The sequence below is a fragment of the Zonotrichia leucophrys genome, chromosome 10 (genome assembly GCF_028769735.1).
Source record: "Zonotrichia leucophrys gambelii isolate GWCS_2022_RI chromosome 10, RI_Zleu_2.0, whole genome shotgun sequence".
Lineage (NCBI taxonomy): Eukaryota > Metazoa > Chordata > Aves > Passeriformes > Passerellidae > Zonotrichia > Zonotrichia leucophrys.
In genome coordinates this window covers 4490848-4516180 of record NC_088180.1, presented here as the reverse complement: position 1 = coordinate 4516180, position 25333 = coordinate 4490848, and the positions used below count along the sequence as shown (strand labels likewise).

The window sequence follows — 25333 nt, the reverse complement described above, 5'->3', positions numbered from 1 at the left end:
CAGTAGCAAGTATGCCTTGGCAGGGTGCAAGGCCAGTTCAAATCAATGCAATGGGAGCACAGGAACTACAAATGGACTTTACTTATGCACACACAAAATCAATGTCTTTGTCTTAACACACAACTTCAGTTTCTCTTTACCAAACACATCCCTTTGTGCTCACAGAATCCCAAGTGCTTCAAAAGCAATGCTGAGGGGATGAATCTCCTGACTAAATGAGAGATCCATGACTAAATGTGCCCTTGATAACTTCTGAGCCCCTTTTCCATTTGCCTTACCTGGTTATCTGGGTTGTTTACAGTGAAGTAGCCCACACAAATGATGACTTCGTGCAGCAGTCCCTCACAGGTATGCTGAGAGCAGTACCACAGCAGGGAGCTGATAATGTGCCTGAAGGCCAGGGACAGCCCCTCCGCTCCCACAATCGACTGAAAAATAGACCAAGAAACAGAAATCACACTCCAGCAGCATGCTCTAGAACTTGTGTGAATTCATACACATCAACTGCACCCTTCTGGGGTGTTTTTGCAAAGTACAGACTATGTTCTTCCTTGTGAAAGGCCACAATCAGATCTCTTTTTTCAGCTGTTCACAACTGGAATATAATATTAAAAGCCACAGAAGCAAGAATAAATTCAAAATTTCAAGGGACACAGGAAAAACTGGATTCTGCTTATTTGACATGCAGTGTAGCATTAGGTTGACCATTTCATTTGACATACATTACATGTACCAGGAATATTTAGTAATATCTCTTAGAAATAAGCAAAAGAAACCAAACCATCTTCATTTCTGCAACAGAGCAAAATGCATTTCTCATTAATAACTCATGCTCTGAATGGAATACAATGATTAATAACAAATAATGACTTTTCAAACATTACAAAAAGTTAGAAACATCCAAAAGGAGAGAACAGTCAGCTGCAAAGCTTCTTGGGATGTTTTTTAAAAGTAGGCAAATAGCTGTACCGTGGAGATTCAGAATTAGATTTTATCTGTGCAGCCTACAGCCTCTATTTAATAAACATGTCAAGCAGACAGAGCGACACAGGGTCAAAGGGGAAAACTAAAGCACAAGGAATGAGCATCACAGTCTCCTAACTCTAATGAAACAGCAATGCAGGCCTGAGAAAATCTCTTTCATTTCAGAGTTTTCTTCATTTTCTACCTTCTAGCCTGTGGTAAATACATAATACATAAATCCCAGGCTGTGGCATAGTTTAGTCCTGCTGAATTCCAAATACACCCAGAAAAGCAGGATCCTTGACAATGGAAGCAGGCTCAGCTGTGGATGCTTTCGATCTTGAACTTCAAGCATTCTGGTAAGTCAGTGGATTTTCAAAATTTAATGCCCAATACAGCCCCTATTTACTGCTTTATGTCATGTGAATGCCATGTTCTCAGGTCCATCCTTATTTAATTAGTGCTGTCTGTGCATGCTGTGACCCAGTGCTCTGGGTTTGACCTCCTCTGACAACAACAGGTCAAAGGGCACCTGAGTTTGTGTATAAAAGTTAAACTAATTTTTCAAGGAAACTATGCTTCCTTTTTAGCCAGAATTAATATCAGCTCAGGACCCTGTGCTGTTTCTCACTACCATCTTTCAATTGTTTATACTGTCAAATTAAATGAAATATATACCCATGAGCCATCTGTGCTAATACAAACTCGAGAATGCCAGACCTCTTTTGCTAATCAGAACCCCCTATTCCACAGTCCTACCAATTTGTGATAAAACTATTCCTTAGAGATAATGATCACACAGGAGGCTCTTCCCTCCTCTGTCTGCCAGCCTGCCATGGCCCACGGGGTCAGTGTCCAGCAAACTGCCTCAGGTGGATGTTATTTCTAACAGTACAGAAACAAATCCCATTAATGCACGGGAAGGAGAGCTGCTGAGCTAGCCCAGTGTGCCTGTCCATCACAACAACAGCATCCCCACAGTCCAGGACACCTCCTGAGCAGGGCCCTGTGCCCCTGAGCTGAGAGAAGCAGCTCCCACTGCTGGGGTCTGGCCACCCTTCAGGCAACTGTTACTGACCTGCACCATTTTGGGTAGAACAGACTAACACAGACCATGGGGTTTGGAGGTCAATGCTGACTGTTTGTTACAAATGCTGGGATGTAACAGCGTGGGTAGAGGGATAAATACAGACAGGGTAAGCAAGAGATGTGTTTTAAAAGTGAACAGTGGTTTCTTGGGATAGCAGGGAGCAGCCCTGCAGCCAGTGGGATCTGCTACAGCTCCCCTGCCAAGTGTACCTGCTCCACTCAAGGCTGACTCTGGCACACACCTGTAACACCTACAGCAGCACACAAACAGCCAGCCTGGCACACACCCAGAGTGCTGAACCAAGGTCAGGAGGGAACTGCCCTGACTGACAGAAAGGAATGGAGTCAGTAGGTGTGCAATCAAACTGCAGTCAGTGTCCTGCTTCTGTCCCTGCAAAAAACCCTGACTGGATTGGTGCTGCAGCTGCAGATGAACTCTGCTGCACACACAAGCCTTGCTGCTGTTGTTACAGACGATACCAAACTGAAAGTCCATGGCAAGAAACACCAACTGAAGGAGCCACACTAAATTCTTCATTTGTGAAAAGGTCTTGCCGAGTTTAATGCACTTCAGACGGAGAGTGTGGTACAGCACACTACAAATTACACATTAAATGAAAAAGAAACCTGTTCTGTTGAATTGTGTAAGACTGATGCTGCTAAATGTGTTTTCAAAGCAATGCCTTCTGAAAGGTTTTATATTAACAATACAACTTTACTAACTTACCTGAGAAATATACTACTATTTGTATGGCAAAATCATTCATTTACACTTGAACTCTGTTCACAGACAAAGGTAAATAGTCCTTCTCAGGACTCAATTTTTTTTTTAGTTTAATAAAAATTATGAAAATATATTTTCCAATTTTTGGTTAACAAAATTTTACTTGCTAAAGAAATTATATCAAGCGATTATCAGTTTCAGCTGCACAATCTTAAATCAAGTGGCCCACAAAAGCACTGGAAAATACAGTATGTGGTTACAATACAAGCAAATCCTTTCACATAAAATAAACTGTTATTTTGTCCTTTGGACTAAGATTTTTCTTTTTACACTTTTGGGGCTTAATAAATATAAAAAGCACTATGGTAGAAACAAGTGAAAAATAAGTTGGAGAACATAATGGATTTGATTCAGTATTCTAAATCTTCACTTTTTGGTTAAAGTCATCAGCCACAGCTATATGGCAGACATAACAACAGTTAGAAATTTCATGCACAAAATCTAACATTTAAAAACTCCTTCAACAACTAAGACCTTAAAGACAAAACTTAGTCCAAAGATATAATCAATAACTAACAGCATCCCACTAAGAGAAGTTTTAAACCATCGGTTACCTGGAAGGCAGGCAGGTCGAGAAGAGCGAAGCTGTTGAAGAAGCGCAGGCTCTGGATGGCCACCTGCACGGTGCTGGCAGCGTAGCTGTCCTTGGGGCTGGCGGGGCTGGGCTCGGAGCTGGTGCCGTGGAACAGGACGCAGTAGAGCATGTGCAGCACCCCCACCAGGTCCGTGGCCTGCAGGGCCGCGCTCAGCCCCGTGGGCTCCTGCCGCCCGCTGTCAAACACGCTGCAGCACCTGCCAGGGAACAGCCAGGGCACACACTCAGCTGGGAGCCAGGGACACCACAGCGTTCCAGAAAATACCGCAATGATTAGGGCACTGTCTCGTGCTCTCTGTCATTGCAGTGCGGGATCATGCCCGCGCCGAGCCCGGGGACACTGGGAGCACAGAGGGGCTCCAAGCAAGCCCTGCCTCGGGTCAGCAGCCTGCTCTCACCTTTGCTGCCTGCAGTAGCAGCCAGCAGCAGTGGGAGAACTCCCTGGAGCTCTCCTGCCACAGTGATGGGCTGCAGGCACTGGAACAAACTGCCTACCTAAGTAGCGAAATAAGTTACTGGGAACAGATGATCTTAATCAAATGGGTCTGCAGGAATTTAAGAATGAAGTGTGGAGCAGTAGGAAAACACATTGCTCCTTATTTCAGATGATGTTAGGGGAGAGTGCAGCAGGGCAGCAAAGCACAGGCAAGCACAAACCAGCACAGCTCGTGCACATGGGAACTGGGTCTCCCTTTGCCGCCTTCTGGGTGTGCACATAAAATAATGGAGAAGGTTTTTGGTTATCTTGGATATCAGCACAGACAGGCAAATAACTCAGGACTGCCCTTTCCATTCTCACATCCAGAGTTCCAAAAACATTTCACATAATCCTTCATGATTTTTACTACTCAGTTTTTTCACATTGTTAATAATCCAGAAGATGATGCAGGACAACTACTAAGGAAGACTGAGAGTATCACTACCCTGGAGGCTAAATAATGTGTGCAGGGTAGGCTAGCACAAAGTGAAGCCCCAAAATAATTCAGCAAGTTTTATATTCTCCAAAGTCTAATTCAAACCCATAACATAAATTACCTGAATTTCATTGTGGAAACATATTTGGTCAATATTGGTAATCAAAGGAAACACTAAAATAATAAAACACAGCAAACAGTAACAATGAAAATATGCTACATCAAGGACTGGTTTTTACCTCATCTACTATATTTCCATCTTAAAAACAAGGAAAAAAAAGGGAAAAAAACCCCAATAAAGTGTCAATATCAAAAGAGACTGCAAAGATTGAGTGTATATATGATTCCATGTTATAATTAAAGGAAAATATTACAGACTATATGAGAAAACATTAAAAAAGGACAACTTAAATGAGGGTATTTCCCCCTTTTATAACTACTAAAAGCAAAGAAAATGGAAGTGAAAATCAGAGCGATTTTCTAAAATAATCTGTAAGTTTGAAGACCTCAGTTTAAGAAAGCAAAGACCAGACACTCAGAGGGCTCAGAATATTCCTGTTGAGCAGAATCAGAAAGGAGCTTTACCTTGACTAGAGCAGCTCTCAATAATCTCTCTGTATCTGTACCAGGAGCGCCCTGCACTCCTCTGCTACAAACACTGGCTCCAGTGACATTTCCAACACAGATTCTAGGCAGGATGACTAATCCTGCTTTTTACAATTGCAGACAGACTTCTTCAACAGAGAAACTAAACCATGAGCTCAGCAACAACCACGTTTTGGCAACCATCATCTTGTTCTGTCATTTTCGCTTTTCCTAGTGAAGCAAATAAAGCAGGCAAGAAAGCACCACCTAACCCAAACCAATGTCTGTCCATGAGAATTTCTGTCTGTCAGCAGCACTCCATCCCTTCCTTGGACCACAGGGAGGGAAAGAGGCCGAGCAGGATGAGGAACCTGCTTTCCTCAGGTCCCAGAGCAGCCCTGGGCTCAGCTGACAGGACAGTATTTGGGCTGTACACAACTTGCTCTACTGGCACCCATCTGTTTCCACCACTGTCCCCTCACATCTTTACCTTTACCCTACCAGATGATGCAAGGAGTGCTCTCATCTGAAATCAGCACTAATGGTACCATTTCTGAGTTATTTCTATTTACAGTCTGTGAATATTCAGTGCTGCTGAAAAAGCTGTTCAGTGCTGCCCCTTCTGCTGCTACCCCAGGACCAACGTCCCAAGGACACCTGTGCTGCACACAAACCACCCCACACTGCACGAGTAGTCCACAAGCCTGTGACACAAGAATCAGATCTTTAGTAAAACACAGTAAGAACAAAAGCAACACAGTTGTGTCTGTTCTCCTTAAGACCCTAAAATTTACTCCACAAAAAACAAAAAGTGGAAAAAACCCTTAGAGTTCTAAGTGTGTTTGGGTGGGGCTACGCTGCACAACAATTTATGGCAGGGCTTTGCTTTCCCTATGCCTGGAATCCATGCCCCAAATCTTCATTTTGAAGCTCTGTGGTCTCTAAGTGAGTGTGTGTGAATGGAGACAGCAGAGACACTTCCTGAGCCATCACCTGCCTGTGCCAGCTGTGCCTTTGGAGATCCCTGCTGCAAAGTTCCAGGTGTGCTGGCACATCAGCCTGCCTGGGAGGGAGGCACAGATGATGAGGGTCCCTCCCTGAGGAGGGAGAGCTGGCAGCTCTGGGACCACCCTGAGCACAGCCCTGCTCTGTCTGGGCTCCCTGGTATCCCAGGATTTATTCTGCAGCATGCAGTAGCCAAAATGTGCTAACCATCACTTAGTTACACTCGACTAACTAGAATGTTTATTGCCACAGGATCACATGAGAGCACAGCTCCTCCTGCCAACCTAACTTCACTCTTAGCTTTTTCAGCTGTACAAAACAGAAAAGTACACTCACAGTCAAATGATAACCCCAAATTAATTACTGCATATGAGACCTCACAGAATTTTTTTCTGACTCTGTGCAATCAGAAGATTGACCAATTTTACCAAAGGTTAAAGTTAGCTTGCTTTCAACTCTCACTCCATCATTATTTTTAAACAATTCCATATGAGAAAGCTTACATTGCTGGATGAAATCCTTTTACCATTTTATGCTGCTCTGGGGCAGAGAATGAATCAAAATATACATTAAAAAGTCAATTGTAAAATAACTAAATGCAAGCATTAGTTTTTTTCACAGAAAAGATGAAAAAATTTGAAGTTCGTACAGAACAAAACTGTTAAAGAGAAATTAAAAATCTGTCTGCTACATTTGATGGATTGAAGGAACTGCCAGAAAAAATTCATTTTGGATGTTGCCTGTACTACAGCTAACGTGTATGTGAACAGAACACTGGCTCCTGTTGAATTGAACCTATATGAAATTATGTAAAATAAAGCATGAACCTCTGCCTCTACTGCTCTGAGTGATTTTTGTCAAGTCTGCACAACACTGGGTTTCATACATTTAGCAGATTTTTAGTTCACCTCAAACCATGAGCCCAATAAAAGATCAGTTCTGTTGGGACAGACTGAAGCAAAAACCCCCAAAAACCTTCATAACATAAGATGACAATGTCACACCAGAAAATCAGACTTTACATAACTGAAGTTAAGAGATCAGACTCCTAGAGCTGACATTCCTCTTAATTCTCCTATTTAAAAGAATTTTGTCTCTGAGTCTGTAACAGCTGCAAAAGTAAAATAGTCACTATGGACAAAACCTCTTCAATTAATCCCTGAAGGGAAGCAAGACCCACTGGATTTTTAACACTGGTTGACAGAGCTGGGAAAACAAACAGCCTTTCAAACTTTACCAGTCACAATAATTATGTCTTAAATATAAATACAGAAGAACAGACAAATATTTATATTATGGTCAAACAACCTGCACTATCTTAAAAAAAAAAAGGTTTAATGAAATGCACAGAATTTTCATTATGGGCTGCCACTGTGATTTTCAGCTTGGCCATCAAGAGCTTTCAGGAACTGGTATGTGATCTATGACTTACAAAAAGAGTTTAAGAATTAAAAAATGTGGATATATCCATCACAAGAAAGAAAGATATTAAGCAGCGTTACTTTGTTGCTTAAAATACACTACTATTTATTAAAAACAGGAATTCAATACAGCTTGATAAGAAACAGCATACTCTGCAGAACAAGTATAAAACTACAATTTTTCCAAGCTTCAATATGAGCAAACTGTTTATATCTGAAAATATATTGTTTTAAAAACTGGCTGAGCTAACAAGCAGACAAGCCCCTCTAAGGGTATACATTATAATGTTTGTATATTTGAAATATATACTCCTGATTAAAAACACTGAGTGAAATGAAAACATGAGTTTCCAAGAGGCTTAGAATATAATCTGTTGGGGTTTTTTATTATTAGGATTTTAAAACTATCATCAGTACTTTCTGCTTCTAAATTATTTTATTTAGAAAGAGATGTCAAAATAAAGAGGCCAAATAATAATAAAAGAAGAACAAGGAAGTATTTAGCACCTGTCAGACCTTGCTGCAATTCCCACTGCCAAGCAGGGACTGCAGTGCTGCACAGGAGGGATGAAATGAAGCCTTCAGACACAATTTAGAGTGAGTTTAACAGCACTTGCTGGAGCTGGGGTCCCTTGGAAGTGGTGAGAAGCAAAACCAAGGTTCAGACAGACTTGCATCTGATTCCCCATGCAGCAGCCAAAGCAGACATTATCTTAATGACTGCAATAAAAGTGAGCCCAGGCCACTTCCATGTGCATCTGGGGCAGGACAGGCAGGGTTTCCCTGGGCCTGACCTGCATCTGCAGCTTTCTGCCTCTGCAGCTTCATTAGCTGCTGACACACATTTCTACACCCCACCACTGCTCTGGGATAGAACAGCAGCTATTTCATTACTGCTCTGCTCTGGCACTGCATTTTCCTGGGGTAATGAGAAAGCTTGAAGGCAATTCTTAAATAGAGAAAACAGCAAAATTTTTGAACAGCTGGAGCTCCAAAGGATCTACATAATTTGAGGGACTATTACTTGCAATATTCCCTTATGCACAAGGCAGTATCCTCCTTGGATCTGTGTTATTGCTCTCTGCTGTGCTGCCCCAGTGACCGACCCTTACCCTGCAGTGCTGCCCTGCTTTCCCCTGCTCCCTGCAGTAACTCTGGGACACTCTGACTTTATCCACTCACACTCATGGGCAAAAGTGACACAAGGCATTGACTCCAGCCCTCCAAAGAGCAACAACTTCTGGCACAGCAACCTCAGGTCCAGAGAAGTAGGGAAAGGGGATCTAGGCTGGATGAACTCTGGGCAGTACGGGGGAAGACAGGAACACAGCAGAACCTTTGCTATGCTGATAAAAGATCTGCCATGGAGATCCTCACTCACTCAGTGCTCCCCCTGCTCCTAGGGAAGGCTGGGCTGAGGCAGCAGGGCCATGCCTTCATTAATGCTCCTTGCATTCCAGGCCTGCTCATTGGTTTCTGTCCTGTGGGTACAAGCCAAGCACATTCCAGATGTGTAGTCAGGACCTGAGGGCCCAAAAGAGGCCTTGAATCTGTCATACTTCCAATGATACACTTGGAAATCAGGGCTGTCATCTTGAACACTGCTACTGGACATCTGCAATTGCACGCAGATTCCAAGAGGTCTATATGGACACACAACATTGTTATTCCATACAAACTGTATTTAATATTTTGTTTTATTTCAGGTTAATAAAAATGTCTCTGTTTTCAATTCTGGCTACTGTTACTCATAATGGTGAGCAAAAGTCAGTTAAGCATTACCAGGGTCACAATTTTCAAGCCTAAGTATCAAATGCCAGCTTCACCTGCTCAGCAGAGAGAGCTCAAATTCAGACCTGCTACATTTTCTGATTTTCCCTACAAACAATAAGGGACAGTGTCCTGTTTTCAGCTCTCATATGCCTTTTTTAAAAAAACTCATCAGGGAGGAAGGAGCTCTCACCTCCCCTGTTAGCTATAGATGCAAAACAGCATCAGAAAATTGGGACTTCCACTTGGAGGTCTCAAGTCACCCTCAATGATTCTCTCCGTGTAAGAGAAGAGGACAAAAAGTATCAAAACAAGTTTGAAACAGGATAACAAGTTATTACGGGTTTCAACAATTGTTCTTTTGGAAAATATGCTATTCCATCCACAGCAAAATTTCAATTAAAAGAATCAATCAAGCATTTATTAGCCAGTATCAAAAATGATAATTTGAAAAGTAAGATCAATATCAAAGTTAAATCTTTTTTAAAGACCTTGATCATTAATGGAAAGAAAATGCCTCTCTTATAATAGGTATGTTTATAACATATGTTCAGAATATATTCCCTTATTTCAATAACATTTTATGATTTTAAAATTGAAAATCCTCCAATTTATGCTTCTACATTAGTCAGACTTTTCTTTACTGTATCTAACTCCATGATTTTGGACTTTTTTTTCCTTATTAGTCTACCACAGTAATAAAAGTAGTCTCTTAATTCATGTCTTAAAATTTTACCATCTACATTATATCAACCACAGACCTCATTTAAAAGATAATGTTGATTTATATATATATATATAAAATCATTTGAGGCTGTTCTCTAATAATCACTATTGTTGTGACACCTTGCCTGAGGTAGAGGCACGTGCAGAGAGGGACCTGGCTGAGATCTCTTCACTGCCTACAGAATTCTTTCCATGAAGGAACTGTCCAAATACACACTGGGTGTCAATCCAGAGCTTGGTTTAGAAATACTCTGCTGAATTTGGAGTTTCATGAGATGTGCAGGAAAGTCAGACTGACAGCTCTTCCTACCTCAGAGCTCCAGAAATGGCTCAACATACTTTGTACCCACAGGACTGGATCTTTTAATTGTTTCAAATCTGATTTTTGAACAAGAACTTCTGGCCCTCTGGGGATATGGCAATTACAGCTGCAGTACAGTTCCCAACAACCTGCTGGGATCTGAATGCACAGGAGAAGGATCCCACAGCTCACAAAGGATTTCCCAGCTGGGCTGGGCTGGTTTGAGCCCTGGGGTGGTCCTGGTACCCCACCCAGTATTTCCTGTCCTGTGTCAGCTTCCCACTGTGCCACTCACTGCTGAGTGCTGAGATCTGCACAGCCAGACAGCAGCACCACAGGGCTCTCATGGATTACATATGGAATGACAACCTCCTATGTGACAGGTAACAGCCTGAAAAGCTCCATGAAAAACAAAAAAACCAGATTAATTTATATCCCCATCCCCTGGTTACCAATGAGGAGCATAAAGAAATTTCCAACCTGGAACCATATTATACAGAAGGATATATGAAAAGAACATTTCAAATTTGCTCTTGCAACAATGGTGAAAGCCTGCCATTATTTTGGCAAAACTTCTTTTCATGCTACAGTGTCAGAGCACTTGAAATACTGCACTTGAAATACTTGCTGGGCTCCTCCAATCTCAGAAACAAGCTCAGCCCTTGGCTGATCAGAGGGCTGGGATGCACAGAGGGCTGTGACAGGCAGGCTGCTGTCACAAGCCTGTATCAGCTGAGCAGAGTGAGGAAAGCTCACTGCAAAGGCTGCAGTGCCACCACCCCATTCACCAGGAATGAGAGAGGCATCTGTCCTTCTCACAGAGGGGCTGCCTTTTGTGCTGCAAACAGGCATCACACATCATGTATTACTGCAGTGTGACATATTTAAGAATTCAATAAATTTGAGCTCTGTTCCTGCCACCTTAATCTGTGTTTGGCAGTACCTTTTTCTACTTAAATCACCTCCAGCACTGAGGACTGCTGTGACAAGACAGAATTACACTGCTTAAATGACAGGGGCTCAGGTGATGAAAGACATGTGATTTAAATTGCCCTTCTAATCAGTTACATCAAGGCTTTTGATCTTGAAGTGAAAGACAACAGTTTTGAAATCTCCAGGTTCATTCCTCTCATTTCTTCTCATGCTCAAATGAACAATGTAACCTGCAATCAGGAACAACCAGCACCTTTGGATAAAATCCAGAGCATTGCTGCTTATGGACGTGGTAGGATCAGATACTTCTTGGTGTAACTGTGAAGAAAAACACTCAACCCCCAAAATTATCCTGGTGCTACAAAGAACAGATGTTCTTGATGGATGTATGTGTGCAGTGCTGTACTATTTTGGGGTGCAAAGATCTCTAATATTTTGGTGAAGTGTGTGCCTGCTACAGAAATTGCAGATATAGTATTACTCTGAGCTAGAACTATTATTCCACTAACAGAAGGGTGATATTTTTATTATTTTATTTAGTGAGTATTTGACTTCTGGCAGTGCTCTGCTGGAATTTAAAATGCCAAGTTGGCAGCTTTCAGAAAGGGAAATTTCAGTAAGTTGGGATGGTCTCTTTGGGCTCATATTTCTTGCAGTTCTTTTTCCATGTGTTTGTGTCCCTGGCTACCAGCACCAGCTCTTACCTAAAGCTTTGTTTCTTATCCTATGTTTTATTAGCTCTACTTTTTCAACCCTAGCATCATTTTACCCTTCAGGAATGCATTGTGAAATTCTGCCAGCCTTGATTTTTCCTGAAATGTGTAACAGTAATGGTGTGGTAGGTTCTAGGAAGTGCAGCCCAAAGCTCTGAAATTGTGACTCCCACATGAGTGTCAAGCTGTCCTACACTGCAGACCACAGAAGTCCAGATTTGCTGGCAGGCACAAACCCTCATGCACACTTCCCACAGCCTTGGTTAGGCTACAACAACAAGCATTTGACATTAGAAAATTCCCTGAAAATCTAGTAATAGCTTTCTTTATGGAAAATAGAGTTCCCTTACTGACAGTGGTATTTTAAAGAGCAAGAGCTGAACTAGGCTGCTCTAGAGACAAATCATAGAGACAAATCAATTAACAGCTGATTTTAGTCCATAATAAAGTACCTCTTGAAGTCTTTGAGACTGGACATTCAAACTATCAGTGATAAAAGCCTGTGGGGAATGATGAGTAAAGGAGGCAAAGTTTGCAATTCTGATAGGTGGCTTAAAAGAAGCAGGCTCAGTGCAAGATTACAGATTGCTGGTAAGAGGCTGAGCAGAGGCAATCTGCAGCACTGTCCCTGTCCCTGTGTGTCTCAGTTCTGGCTGGCAGCCTCAGCAGGAGGCCCCTGCCTGAGCACCATGGCACCCACCTTCCACTGAGAGCCCAGCACAGCTGGCACATCCCATTATAGTGCACCCACCTTCCACTGAGAGCCCAGCACAGCTGGCACATCCCATGATAGTGCACCCACCTTCCACTGAGAGCCCAGCACAGCTGGCACATCCCATTGGCACTGCACCCACCTTCCACTGAGAGCCAGGCACACTGGCACATCCCATTGGCACTGCACCCACCTTCCACTGAGAGCCCAGCACAGCTGGCACATGCCATGCAGCACTGCTGTGGCACTCTGCAGGAAACTTGCTACATTGGGGTTCTCATCCACAGGGCCTTGCACAGACAGGAAACAGCAGCACAGCTTGTCCACCAGTCCCATGTTCACCACGTAACTACAAACAGAGGAAAAAGTGTATTACAAAAAACAGTTCCACAACAGTTTTGGTAACTTTGCAAAAGAAGTAATTTTTGCTTCTCTGCTATCAAACCACTCAAAAAAAACCAGGTTGTGATCACTTAAATACTCTTTTTGAAGGTGTTCAATAAAACAATTCCAATTACAATAACTTCAGATCTGGCTCTCTGTGACTATCAGTAGTTTTTGTTACAATATTTGAGAGTTGTAGGATAATTTGTATTATACTGTACAAGAAAGATGAGTGTAAATGTTTATTTTAGCATACTGCTAGGAGGACAATGGAATTTTGCCATAGTTAGATGATTTATAATAATCTTGATAGCTCTGCAACAACACAATTTCTTTTTAGCATGAAGAGGTAAACTCTGTAGAACACACTAATTCAAGAAGACAATGATGTTACCCAGATAATGTTTTATAGCAATTCATACATCATAGCAACCACTGGCCACTTGTTGGGCTTTGTTCTCCTCTTATAAATACATATATGCAACAGCTCAGGGACTAATAGAATATTAACAACTTTCTACCATCAGTATAGAAGGATCAGGATCAAAAAATCTCCTCAGGACTCAATCAAATTCAATATAGAGAAAACCATGTAGTGACTCTTTTTAAAAACTGAAAACTCCCTTCTTTTTTATTAGGGTTAACCAGATCATCATTGCTGATCCTCAGATCACAACTGCTGAAGTTCCTTCTTTGAATTTCTAATAGCTTGGAAATATATGTCCAAAAAAATCTGCTCTTCACCCTTGTACCAAGATCTCTCTGTCCACAGCAGGTTCTCCCACACCTTGATCATTATCAACTCCACTCAAACCATGCACAGATGTATTTTTCCATGTCACTTTGCTGGTATCACCTCACTTTACCTACTGTCCTTTTCTACCACAAACATGCAGCTTCTCAGGCTTTAGCCCTTCTCAACCACCATATTCTGCTGACTTAGGTGAGATCAACTCTCTTTGTGGACACAAAGGTCCACTGTAATCATCTCCCTTTCTTTCCCCTCTAATTTTCTTTCTATTTTCCTCCACTCCTACGAAGCAGGAGAAACCTCTTGTCAAAACCAGAACTGCAGTTTTATCCTGTGCTGAAAAGACATGGGGAAGTCATTGCCTTCAGACACCAACAAAAGATCCCCTGTTCCCACCCTGCCTACACCAACCCCTGAGATCACTGTCCCAGCAGCTGCTGCCCAAGGGCACTTGGCAGAGATGGCTCCAAGGACAGAGCTCCTGGAGAAGGGAACACCACTGCTTTAACTTTGCCAGACTTGACCAGACCACCCTAACTTGACTCAATAGGGAACATTATTAAATAATATTGATTCTATCAATAAAGATTATTGATTAGATAATGCTTCTCACAGAAGTACAACTGCTTGTTAAAAATAACTATTCCCTCACAACACTTCCTACAGTCTGATTTTGAAAGAACAGGGGATTTTGACCCTGGGGAAGAAAACATCCTATTTTTCAGACACTGCTGTTGCTCAAAGACAGATTTCTCTGCCAATGTCCACCCTAGTGACACAGAGCTTTTGGAAGAAGTGAAGGAATTAAGAATAAAAATACACTGGATATAAAGCAAGAAGTTGAACTGCAGCATGGAAGATTCTTAAAGCTGCTGAAGTACAGCAGTTAAAAACACCTAAAGATGCACAAAGATTATTAAGTGCACACTCATTGTGCAGGTAAATTTGTCTGTTCTATTCAGCAACATGAAAGGTTACTAGCATTAAGTTTCTTGCCAATTTTGATCTAAGCAATCCACCTGATCACACAGGTGATAAACAAGTTCTCCTGCATTAGAGGAATAATTCCAGGAACAGAGCTGGGTGTTAGATACATCACAGTCACAGAGAAATGCTGAGTGCTGGAAACAGCTCTGAGAAATAGGAGGGAAGAGGAAGAACTAAATAAAATCGAGCTAATGCTGATAGATGGTGGCTCACACAGAGGCACAACCTTTCTCATCAGCATTCTCTTCCCTAGCAGCATCTCTACAGTGTGACACCTGCAAACTGTGTCCACTGTCCCCCTCCTTCCCACCCCCACTGGGCACAGAGCAGCTGCTCCTCTGGCAGAGAGGAAATGGATGAGAGCTTTCAGTCTGCTGGGACTATTCCTCCCTGGCACCCGGAGACATCAGGAAGATGCACGGAGCTCTCCCTTCCTCGAGGAGCTGAGCACACACACAAGTGGAATGTCAAAGCTCTCTAATCTATTGCCTCCATCTCTTCTTACCCACAGGAGCACAGCTGAAATAACCTGGCTACCCTTTTGATACCCAGACAGCACATAGATAATTGGTGTTTATGCACCAGGTCTAATAGTCCCAAATAGGAAAAAAAAAATAAAAAATTCAGTGCTCCTCTTTCTTTGCCCATCTTCCTAAAACTCTCACTTAATCAACTCCCCATGACACATGATACAATGACCTGGAGGTGAAAGATTCTCATTAATGACAGAATTTGTCTGTTTTTGACTGGTTTAAAATGCCCTCTCTCTTTTTGTCCTAATTGCACCATTACCTTGTCATCATGCCTTTCATTCCCCATTTATAACCAGATCCCCTAAAGTGCCTCAGGTGAGGGACCTGCTCAGATTCTCATGTCTCTCCTTATCTTGAGGGTCTGCCTGTGCTGGGCCCAGCCAGTGTCAGATGTCTGCTCAGCACAGACCTCCCACCCTCCCATTCATAAATTGCAGAATACAACATCCTGAAATTTCACACTCTATCAAAACCTGTTTGGGGAGAAGGAGAGTTACATGAGAACACAGAAGTTTGAGAGGTCACTGGTATCTATGACAACTACTTGTTTTGCTTTTCTCCTCCAGATGTCCTCTTTGTCTCCATCAGCATCATACCAGACTTTGAAACGTCTGAGGGCTCACTGTGACATGTTTTCAGTAGCATATAAAGAAGAACTTCATTTTTTCAGAGGGCTGAAGACACATTGGTGACTATTAACATAACAATTTATTGATAACTATTTATATAGCTTACTAGTGAAACTGTGCACTTTTAGCAAGTCCAGTATACTGCTGGATATATATTAGTTTCATATATTTAAAACATGTATTAATTATGTATGTACTAATATATTTCGGTTCAGCTATTAAAATAAGATCAGATCAGGATCAGATAAGATTCTAGGAAGGACTGGGTGATTTTTTTAATAGGAAAAGGTTTTTTTTGGACCAGCTTATATGAATGCATGTACGACATGAGAGACCACAGGCAATGGGCACACACAGTCGGCATAGAGAGCTGAGAGAAAAATGTATGGAAACTAGCTCCTACATAATCAGGAGAGAAAATTAATGGAAACAACATTAAAAACAAGTCCAGAAATTAAAAAAAAACATCCTGGGTTTCTGTATTTCTTTGTCTGCAGTTTTTTGAAGAACATTTTTGATTGAGAATATAGTATTTCAGTAGTCTTCCTGACTACCCACACTAACTACTCTCACTGCATCAAGGTTAAAGCAGTTTGTTCCTCTCTTAAATCGATGCAATTTGCTTTCTCTCTCATAAGGAATACTTTAAAAAGTTTCATCATATTTTTTTAAACCTGATTAGGTCTTGGACTCTGCTGCTGAAGGCTTCCACTTGTGAGGATTTACTTTTCACTTCCTGTAATATCTTCAGGGCAGTAGAGTGGCTGTTTCCATCTGGGAAGCTGGAGATGAGACATCTGAAAATCACAGCAGCTACCCTCAGAAGTCCTGTTGTTAAACCTTCAAATACCTGCTTATTTACACTTCTGCCTGCAGTAGCATTATGGTCATCTGGAACACTAACCTGAGTAAAGAGAAAAAAACCACAAACAACCAGAATTCAGTAAAACTAACCAAAGTTTGTAGAGAAACATTTACAAATTCGCATAGGCCTACACTGAAAGTAACAATAAGGTAACATTCTAGCAGTGCTGATGGACATGAAACCGTTGCAGGTACAAGGTAAGGTAAAGCACATAATCCAAGCTGGACCTGAATAAATCAAGTCACAAGAATGCCATGTCTGAGAAGCAAGGAAGCCTGACAGCAGCAGAGTGTGCCATTAGCATGATTGTGTTCTTATGCATGAAACATCACCAGTGACCACTGCACTTGTCCATCAGAGGTCACCCACCTGCCAATCATGTCAGAAGCACAACACCCAGTTCTCTCTGAGCAGACCTCAGAGGAATCTCATTTTTCTAAATCATTTAACTAGATCCCACTCCTAAATAGGTGAAGTTGAGCTGTACAACATGTAAATCTGACAACAAATCTATATGCAGGATACAGATCTGGAAGGAGATTATTACTCATGGAGAGCATAATTTTTAAAAAATTCATTTCATTTTTCCATTTCTGCAGCCCAAGGTAATGAATGCAGCTGAAATCCTGCCCTGTTACCATCACACAGTGAGTGGAGTGTGTGTGAAGTCCTGCAGTGCTCGAGGCAGACACTGGCAGCACTCAAGGCTCAGGGCTCCGGAACATCCCCACGGCTGATGCTGCTGGGCCAAAGCCACATCCCCTGCTCTGCCACAGCCTGAGGCTCACACAGGCACCAGGGATCAATGCTGGCTGCAATGCCATTTTCCTTCCAGGTTAAAATCATTTACACTCAGTAATGCAAGCGTGGCCAGAGAAAAGCATTCCTCCTCGTGTAGGTATCAGGAGGGATTTGGTGACACTTGGTGACAAAGAACAACATGCACATTTCTTTATTATTCATTAGCTCTGAGCCTTGTGCTGGTACTTAAAACCCATTGTAATGGTCTGCTTCTGGTGCTGAGCCAAGAGAGCAAGTGAGAAGTCTTTAGCTGCTTATTCAAGTTCAATAGGAAAAGCAATGCTACATGGCTCCAGTACCATTTGTTGGTAATAATTAAAATAATTCACGCCTAATGACACCAATTGCTCATTGAAACAGACACACTGAGCTTTGCCATGTGGAAATCAACTTAAATGTGGCTTTGTGCTCTGAACACCAAGTTTTAAAAACTGCTAATAAATGCTACTTACTGCTTTTTTTCACCTTAGATAAAAAATTATCTGTGCTATTTTTAAAAGATTTTATAATGTCTTGCAGCAGAACCTTTGGTTTGCTGTAATGAGCAGTACTATGAGTGGATAATGTCTGTTTTTGTCAAATGTCATTGAACATTTTGTTCAATGTACATAGGAGAAATATATTTTCTAAGTATATAGTCCTTAGCTATGAAAGTTCATGCTTTGAAATAAAACTGCTCTTCCTAATTTGTAAAATAAATAGATCTGCCACTTACTAGAGTAATTTACTGCAGAGCTTATTTCATGTTCAATTTTTTTGCAAAATGTAATAATTAATATTTGAATTAATATGAAGTGAGAACAAATGTGGTTTTTTAAACAGTGTTATGTCAAACAACAGATAGAAGGAAATACTGCTTGACAGAAAATAGGTAAATTTGAACTGAATTCCTTGAAGATTCTCCTTTTACACTAACTCAAATGAGTGACAACAGATCAGCTCTTTTACTGAAGAAATAATTAATGGAATAGTGTGAAAGTGTGCTGAGATTTATGTTCAGAATTAATTGGTGTGCTTGCAGAAGCAAAATTAATTGGGGTGCTTGCTTGTTGATTATTATATCAAGCAAGGGGGTAAGAAATCTTAAGATTTAATAGTGTAATTATGAAAGCTTTCAAGCTCTGGTTTCCTTGTGTCAATTACACAAGGAGTTAATGATATTCAGAGAAACTGTGTTGAACATGAGCTTTGAATGGGTAAATGTAACAACACTCCACATTCCTGAGGTTTAACAGTTTCTGTGACACAAATCCACAGGTGTGAGTACACACTTAAATTGATTTGTTGAGTAATTGGTATAAAACATTTTAAAATCACAATGGGAGATCAGGAAATTGTAACTACTGTCCAAATATCTGCCACATCCAACATCTCAATGCTATTTTAGCTTTTCTGATGGCTGACTTTGCTGGGCCTAATCAGGAGTCCTACTTTCTTTAGGTTGGATTTTGAATTGGAACACTCTGGTGATCTGACTCTCAGCTCTGGTACAGACCCCACACAAGTCATAAACTATTCCTTGGAAAATCCACCCTGGGCAGGGGTTCCCATGCTTGTGCAGAGCTGCCATAAGCTCTTCAGCTCTGCCCAGCATCTTGGGCTTAATCCTGTAAGATGCTGCAGAATATGGCCCCAATCCAGTAAAGCACTTAGGCACACATTTAATATAGCTGAAAATGCTCCTCTGTTCTGACTCACATCACCAAAATACCTCTGCAGATCAGAGCACATTCTCCTTCTGTGCTAACAAAAAACACCAAACAATTCCCAGTTAGCAATGCAGAGGTCCAGCACTGACAACTCATTCATATTTTTATTTCATAAAAGGCAAAGTCCTCCACAGCCATGAAGAATTTCAAATGTAGAGTTGCTAAGCCTAAATGGAAAGACTTCAGACCTTTAGAAGCACACGATTTCTCTTCATTTGGTCAATTATTTCATATAATTCTCCCATTACCAAGAGTGATTTTGTGCTTTTTGCATGTGTAGTCATTGAGCTTGCCTCAAAAACACTGAAAGTACACCTCAGAAATCTCAGTAGGATGTCAGACTCTCTGTGGAGTAACTAGTGAACCAAAGAAATGGAAATGGCTCAGGAAGGGCATGGCCTTGAGATGGTGCAGGTGAAGGCTTCAATTCTAAATTCCCCACCTCTAAACCCTTCAGCGTGTCATCACCTCTTCTACTCCAGCCCTGTTTTCAGGATTTACTACTCTCCACATGGGCTTGTGTCCTGGTTTAGGGAAAATGGGGGAGAAAACCTCTAAAGGGGTTTCCTCTGGAAAGCAAATTCAAGAGGCTCCCTCCCCCATCTGGTTTGGGAAGAGATTTCCTTGGAGAAAAGTGGAAAAAACCTGTTTATTTAACAGGCAAAGCATTCACCAGCACAAAAGAAGAGCAACATTAACTAATAAAACTTCTTGCTGCTCTGAAGAGATGACATACACTCAGCAAGTCCCTCTGGGGGCTGTGCTCAGCTCACTCAGTCTCTGATCAGTCCCTCTGGTGCTGGAAATGCCTCAGCCAGGCCTGGCCCAGTGGCCACAGGTGGGAGCTGAGGGTGCTCTGCTGGTGCTCAGTCCAGAGCAGGTTTGAACTCCAAAGAAAAGAGAAAAAAGAAAAAAACCCACAGTCCAGGGAACTTCTTTGCCTCAGCTAGCTAAAACTAACTAAAAGCAAAGAAGAGCTCTGTCCTGCTGTCTGTCTGTCTGCAAACAATGCAGTCCAGGAGCAGGAATGGGGGGGAGTGAGTGCAGTGTCTGAAAACAAACTGTGCACTTCTTCTCTCCCCCTCTTTGCTCTCAGAAAAAGGTGCAAAACTTTTTTCTGGGCTGACCAATGGGGATAGGAGCATCCTAAAGTCATCCCAGGTCAGGCTGTTATTAGGGACCGAGGGAACTGCAGTGCCACACAGCTGAACCCTGTGGGGACAGATGTAATTTCAAAATGGACTGGAAAAGCCCAGCAGCACAGATGTACCTTGGATTTCACAGCTCTTGCCATCATCAGTGCTAACATGGAGCTGCCTTATTTGATGCAGCACAGAAGACTAAAAAAAACCTGGATGCAAGTGGTGAAGAAACTGCAATAGGATGTATACTGTCATTCTGAAGAACCCCAACTACATGGCAGCACATTCCAGGCAAGAAGTGGAGGAGAAAAAATACTTTCCTGTGACCAGATAGCCAGATTATCTTAAACCCAGTAAAATGTCATAGGACACTAACCTAAAATATGGTCCAAATTTAAGCACTGTATTTTGGAGAAAAAAAAAGTAATCAGCAACTGGGTTTTGATCCCTACATTTGTTTGATGGCTACCTCACCTAACATTCATTGCACATTCACTAATGATGTCTTCGAATTTTCAGATACTATTCCTTTAAAGATTGCCTTAAAAAATAATCATAGGGACCTGCCATGGTATCCCACAAACAGGTATGGTTTAGGTGCATGGCTTCTCAGATATCTTTTGGAAAGTACATGACTGCTGTCACTTGACTGGAAATAAAACCCCCAAAGTGTGAAATAATCCTTACATGCCTATAGCTCCATTAATTACTTGGTTGTGTTGGTATGAAACCTTCCAAAACACACAACTAGAAAAGCTACAATTATTGTACAACTATCTTCTGGCTACAGTAGACAAAGAAGAGCAGAGACAGCAGTGAATAAACAAAGCTCCAACTGCAGCACAAGAACTGTAGGAATGTAGGTGGGAAGGTTTGATCCATTAATCATGGAAATCAGGAAACAGCCCCGCTGTCCTCAACAGACACTGATTTAGGCATTACCAGAGCTAAGGAGGCTGAGGAAGGAAACAGGGTAAGTCAGGCTACAGAAGGTTTCCTACCAGTGCCTTAAGGCAGGAGGCAAAGAAAGGTCTGAACAGGATACTTCAAACCATTAACCTGGACAGGCTGGATGACACACACACACACAAAAAACCCAAACCAAAACTAAATCCACATAAAACTGGCTGGAAATAAGGTTCATACTGGATGTATTCAAGATTATATTGAAATGTTTCTCAAAACAGTACTGTGTTCAGCAAATATTGGTGTACTTGCTTAATAATTTGTTAAAACCTTGCAAATATACATTCTCATTTATTACTCCTGGTATTACTTTGGGTTTTATTTTCCAACAGTAATTGGAAATACACATGACATAGGCAAAGACTGCATCACATGGCTCATCCAACCAGGAAAAGTGGAGGCAGTTAAAAGTCTCTGGGGGTATATTTTAGTATTTTGGTATTCAGAGCTGCTCTCAGTTTGTACATTTCTTTTTTTGTAAAAAAAAAAAAAACCAAAATTCAAACTTGATCTGATTTATTATATTTTCAAGAGAGAAAAATCAGGGTTAGAAAAGCAGCACTGTTTTTGGGTTTTGTACTCAAATATGCACTTCATGGAACTATGAAGATATCCCAGTTTAAGGGCCAATTCTGCATGAAGAGAACATAAGAGACTTTCTGTATAGGAAAGAAAAGTCCACTGTGGATCATGGGAAACATTAAGCTTTAATTACAGTTTTGCTGCAATTCAAGGGTAGTATTTGGCAACAGACTGAAAAGAGCTCTAAGTGCAGTAAATTTTCCTTCTGCAGTATCTCTGAGCTCGAGGTGGCCTGAGAAATGCCCTCTGCTCCTGCAGGAGGTGCAGGTCTGTGTGCAGCGCTCCCTGCGAGGGCAGGCAGGCTCTGGCAGCACAGCAGCCCCGGCACAGAGAGGTGCTGGGAGATTCCCCAGCCTGCCCAGCAGAGCACCCTTTCCATAAAACTGTTTTACTCACCTTTATTTACAATAGGACAACACAAATAGAAAGGTATTTTTTCTTTCAAGTTGGGTTAACCCCAGCTGCTCTCAGGTCTGGTACAGTTCCATTTCTTTGTTCTATGTTCATGTACTTATTCTAAATAACTTTAACTGGTACCGTGTCGAATTAACTTCCTTAATTAATTAACTTGGTTTCTTTATTTTTTCTAACAAAACGTTTTGTGCTTCTTTTAACAATTTTTGCACTCTCCTTTTTTCTCTTAATCCTTTCTCATCTAACTTCTCAAGCTCTCTTTCTTTCTGTAACCTTTTCTCTTGCCCATCATTCAACTTTTTAAATTTTTTCTTTACATCCCCTATGTTAAAGGGGAGCATTAAGAGACTTAACAATTCCTGACGTGGTTCCCTCAGTAAAAGTGGGTGGTGTTTTCTGCTCTCATTTTTATTACTCTCACTATTGATATTTTCCTTGCTTTACTCTGTGTAAAAGGAGAAAAATAGGTGGCTTTAGGAGGAGCAGTTGGTCTTACAGCTTCCTCTACAGGCTGAGGCAGGGGAGGTAAATTGTCACAGGACTCCCAAGCTTTATTCTTGATTGTCAACTTGAACTCTTGATTCTGACTCATCTCTCCTAATTTTATAACTTCAAATTTGGTTTTTTTTATTTTTTTTTTAAACTTAATCTCCAGAGCGCTGTCTGGGCCCTGGAAATCTGTCCGGGGGTTATTCCCGACAATTCCCCACTGCCCCGCCCCTTCCAGCGACACCTGACACCCCACGGCAGAGCGCACAGCCCGCACTCTGTTTGTGCCACAGCCCTCGGACCATCCTTTCAAAGTGTTCATCAACAGCCCTATGGCTTGTTGATTCTAACAGCGTGGCTTAAATTATTCAAAGTATGTACATAACTTTTCAATTAACAAACTGCTTGGCTCATGAAAATACATACACACAATTTATAAGTAAAAAACCAGGACTAAATATCTTATGATGAGCAGGTCACTATGAATTAAAAATGAGTTTTCAAATAAAATATTTAATGACATTTCAAATTAAATGAAACATTGGAAAATTAAAACTTTCATTGCTAAAGAGTCCCATTTAAGCACTTCAGCAAATCAGACTCTGGCAATGCATTGACCTGACTTAGATTCGTGACACTGAAACAAGTAAGAATCAAACACACAGCCACAACTCATTGTGGTCTATAAATATTCCTATAGGGTGAATTAAAGAAAACAACCTCAGAAAAAGATAGAATATCCACTCACAGAGCCCCTGGTACACATGCTTTTGCAGAAGTCATTAGTAGAAGCCAATACATCAATATCTGCAGAGTACAGTAGACACAGCCACCAAATACAAACAACAAATGAATTTTAATCTTTCAAGCCTTTATTCTTATTTACCTCCTGGTGTTCTTATACTCTAAATACTTTAACATGTTTGTGAAGCATGCAAAAATTTACAAATTAAAGAAGTTATTTTACCTACCGTAAACTGGTGTATCAACAGGTCCATCAGAAAAGTGATCTTATTACTAAAGAGAACATAGGTGCAGTTTTCTATGCAGTTGCTGCAGGTGAGGCTGTAAACATTTACTGTACTGCACAGTGACCTAAAAAGTCAGAAGGGAAAAAAAATTAGAATTTTAATTACTTCAGTAAATTAAAATCAAATAAATGGCAGCATCAAAAGATAAGCTTGCAGGAATTCACATTTATTTTGTTTAAATAATAACTTAAATGAAATAAATTCTATAACTTAAAAACAGTAAAGCCATACTTATCAGAAGCCACACACTCTATGGGTACCAGAATCTCCTGTAACCAAAACTCTGACCAGAACTGACACAAAATATCAGCCAATTTCACACCTGGATAGGTAACATTTCTCTGTGTGTGGCTTACAGGGCTTACAGCTACACAACACACTGAACTCTTTCCTGGCAGGACCTCGACCCCTGTGTGAAGTACCTGACAGCAGCTCCCAGCTCAGCAGGGCCTGTGCTCAGCACAAGGGACAGGGATGCCCAGGGAGCTGGCAAAGCCAGCAGGTGCTGGCCCAGGTGCTCTGGGGTCACATTGTCCCCTCTCCTCAGAGCCTGCAGTGCTGCTGTGCAGCTCCATTGTCCCCTCAGAGCCTGCAGTGCTGATGTGCAGCTCCACTGTCCCCTCTCCTCACAGCCTGCAGTGTTGATGCGTAGCTCTCTTGTCCCCTCAGAGCCTGCAGTGCTGATGTGCAGCTCCATTTCCCCTCTCCTCAGAGCCTGCAGTGCTGCAGTGCAGCTCCACTGTCCCCTCAGAGCCTGCAGTGCTGCTGTGCAGCTCCGTTGTCCCCTCAGAGCCTGCAGTGCTGCTGTGCAGCTCCATTGCCCCCTCAGAGCCTGCAGTGCTGATGTGCAGCTCCATTGTCCCCTCAGAGCCTGCAGTGCTGCTGTGCAGCTCCAGCAGCACTGGGGAGCCCCACCTGTGGCTGGGGGAGAGGGCACAGCTTTGCAAGGGGAAAAACACAAAACAAGCACATACACAACTGCTCTCTGCACAACGGGCAGTGATTTCCATCTGCTCCAATAAAGTGTTCTCCTCAAAACAGGCCCTGCAGGGAAGCTGGGACCAGTCCTAGAGAATATTCTCACAGAGAAGATTAATCTTACCAAAGAGAACCCTATTTCAGAATAAACAAAAAGTTTGTTTCTTGAGCTCTGCATATCACAAAAGCCATCACTGTTACTTCACAAACACACACACAACACAAATGCATCATGAATACATCCAATATAAATACAGATGGCTAGACACTCAAACTGTTTCTCTAAAGTAAACCAAAATAAAAAGAACTTTCACTTTGTTGAGTTTTTCTCAACATATGAAAAAATGTGACTAAGTTCAAATAAGCTTCAAAGAAGAAAATAAATTATGAGCACTGCTGAAAGGTCATACAAAAGTGGGGCTGCAACAAACACCAAGTTACTGCACTGAAAGCATCAAAGCTGGTATTTAACAGAACAAGCTGTAGACTAATTCAGAATACTTCTGGAGCTGAGTTTTTTATCTTTCTCCTAAAATACTTTTTAGAACAACAAAATTATTT

At 41.6% G+C, this 25333-nt stretch overlaps 1 protein-coding gene across 3 annotated transcripts in view; it reads right to left on the bottom strand.

Annotated features, from left to right (window-relative positions):
• The window catches only part of SCAPER (S-phase cyclin A associated protein in the ER), a 135971-nt gene that overhangs the window by 19144 nt on the left and 91494 nt on the right, over positions 1 to 25333 (bottom strand). For all 3 annotated transcript variants that reach the window (XM_064722208.1, XM_064722206.1, XM_064722209.1), the window contains exons 25-29: positions 23735 to 23858; positions 16470 to 16699; positions 12705 to 12860; positions 3391 to 3628; positions 279 to 428 (exon numbers count right to left, since the gene is read on the bottom strand). In XM_064722208.1, coding sequence (XP_064578278.1) covers positions 279 to 428; positions 3391 to 3628; positions 12705 to 12860; positions 16470 to 16699; positions 23735 to 23858 — 898 coding nt within the window. The remainder of the gene's footprint in view (positions 1 to 278; positions 429 to 3390; positions 3629 to 12704; positions 12861 to 16469; positions 16700 to 23734; positions 23859 to 25333) is intronic.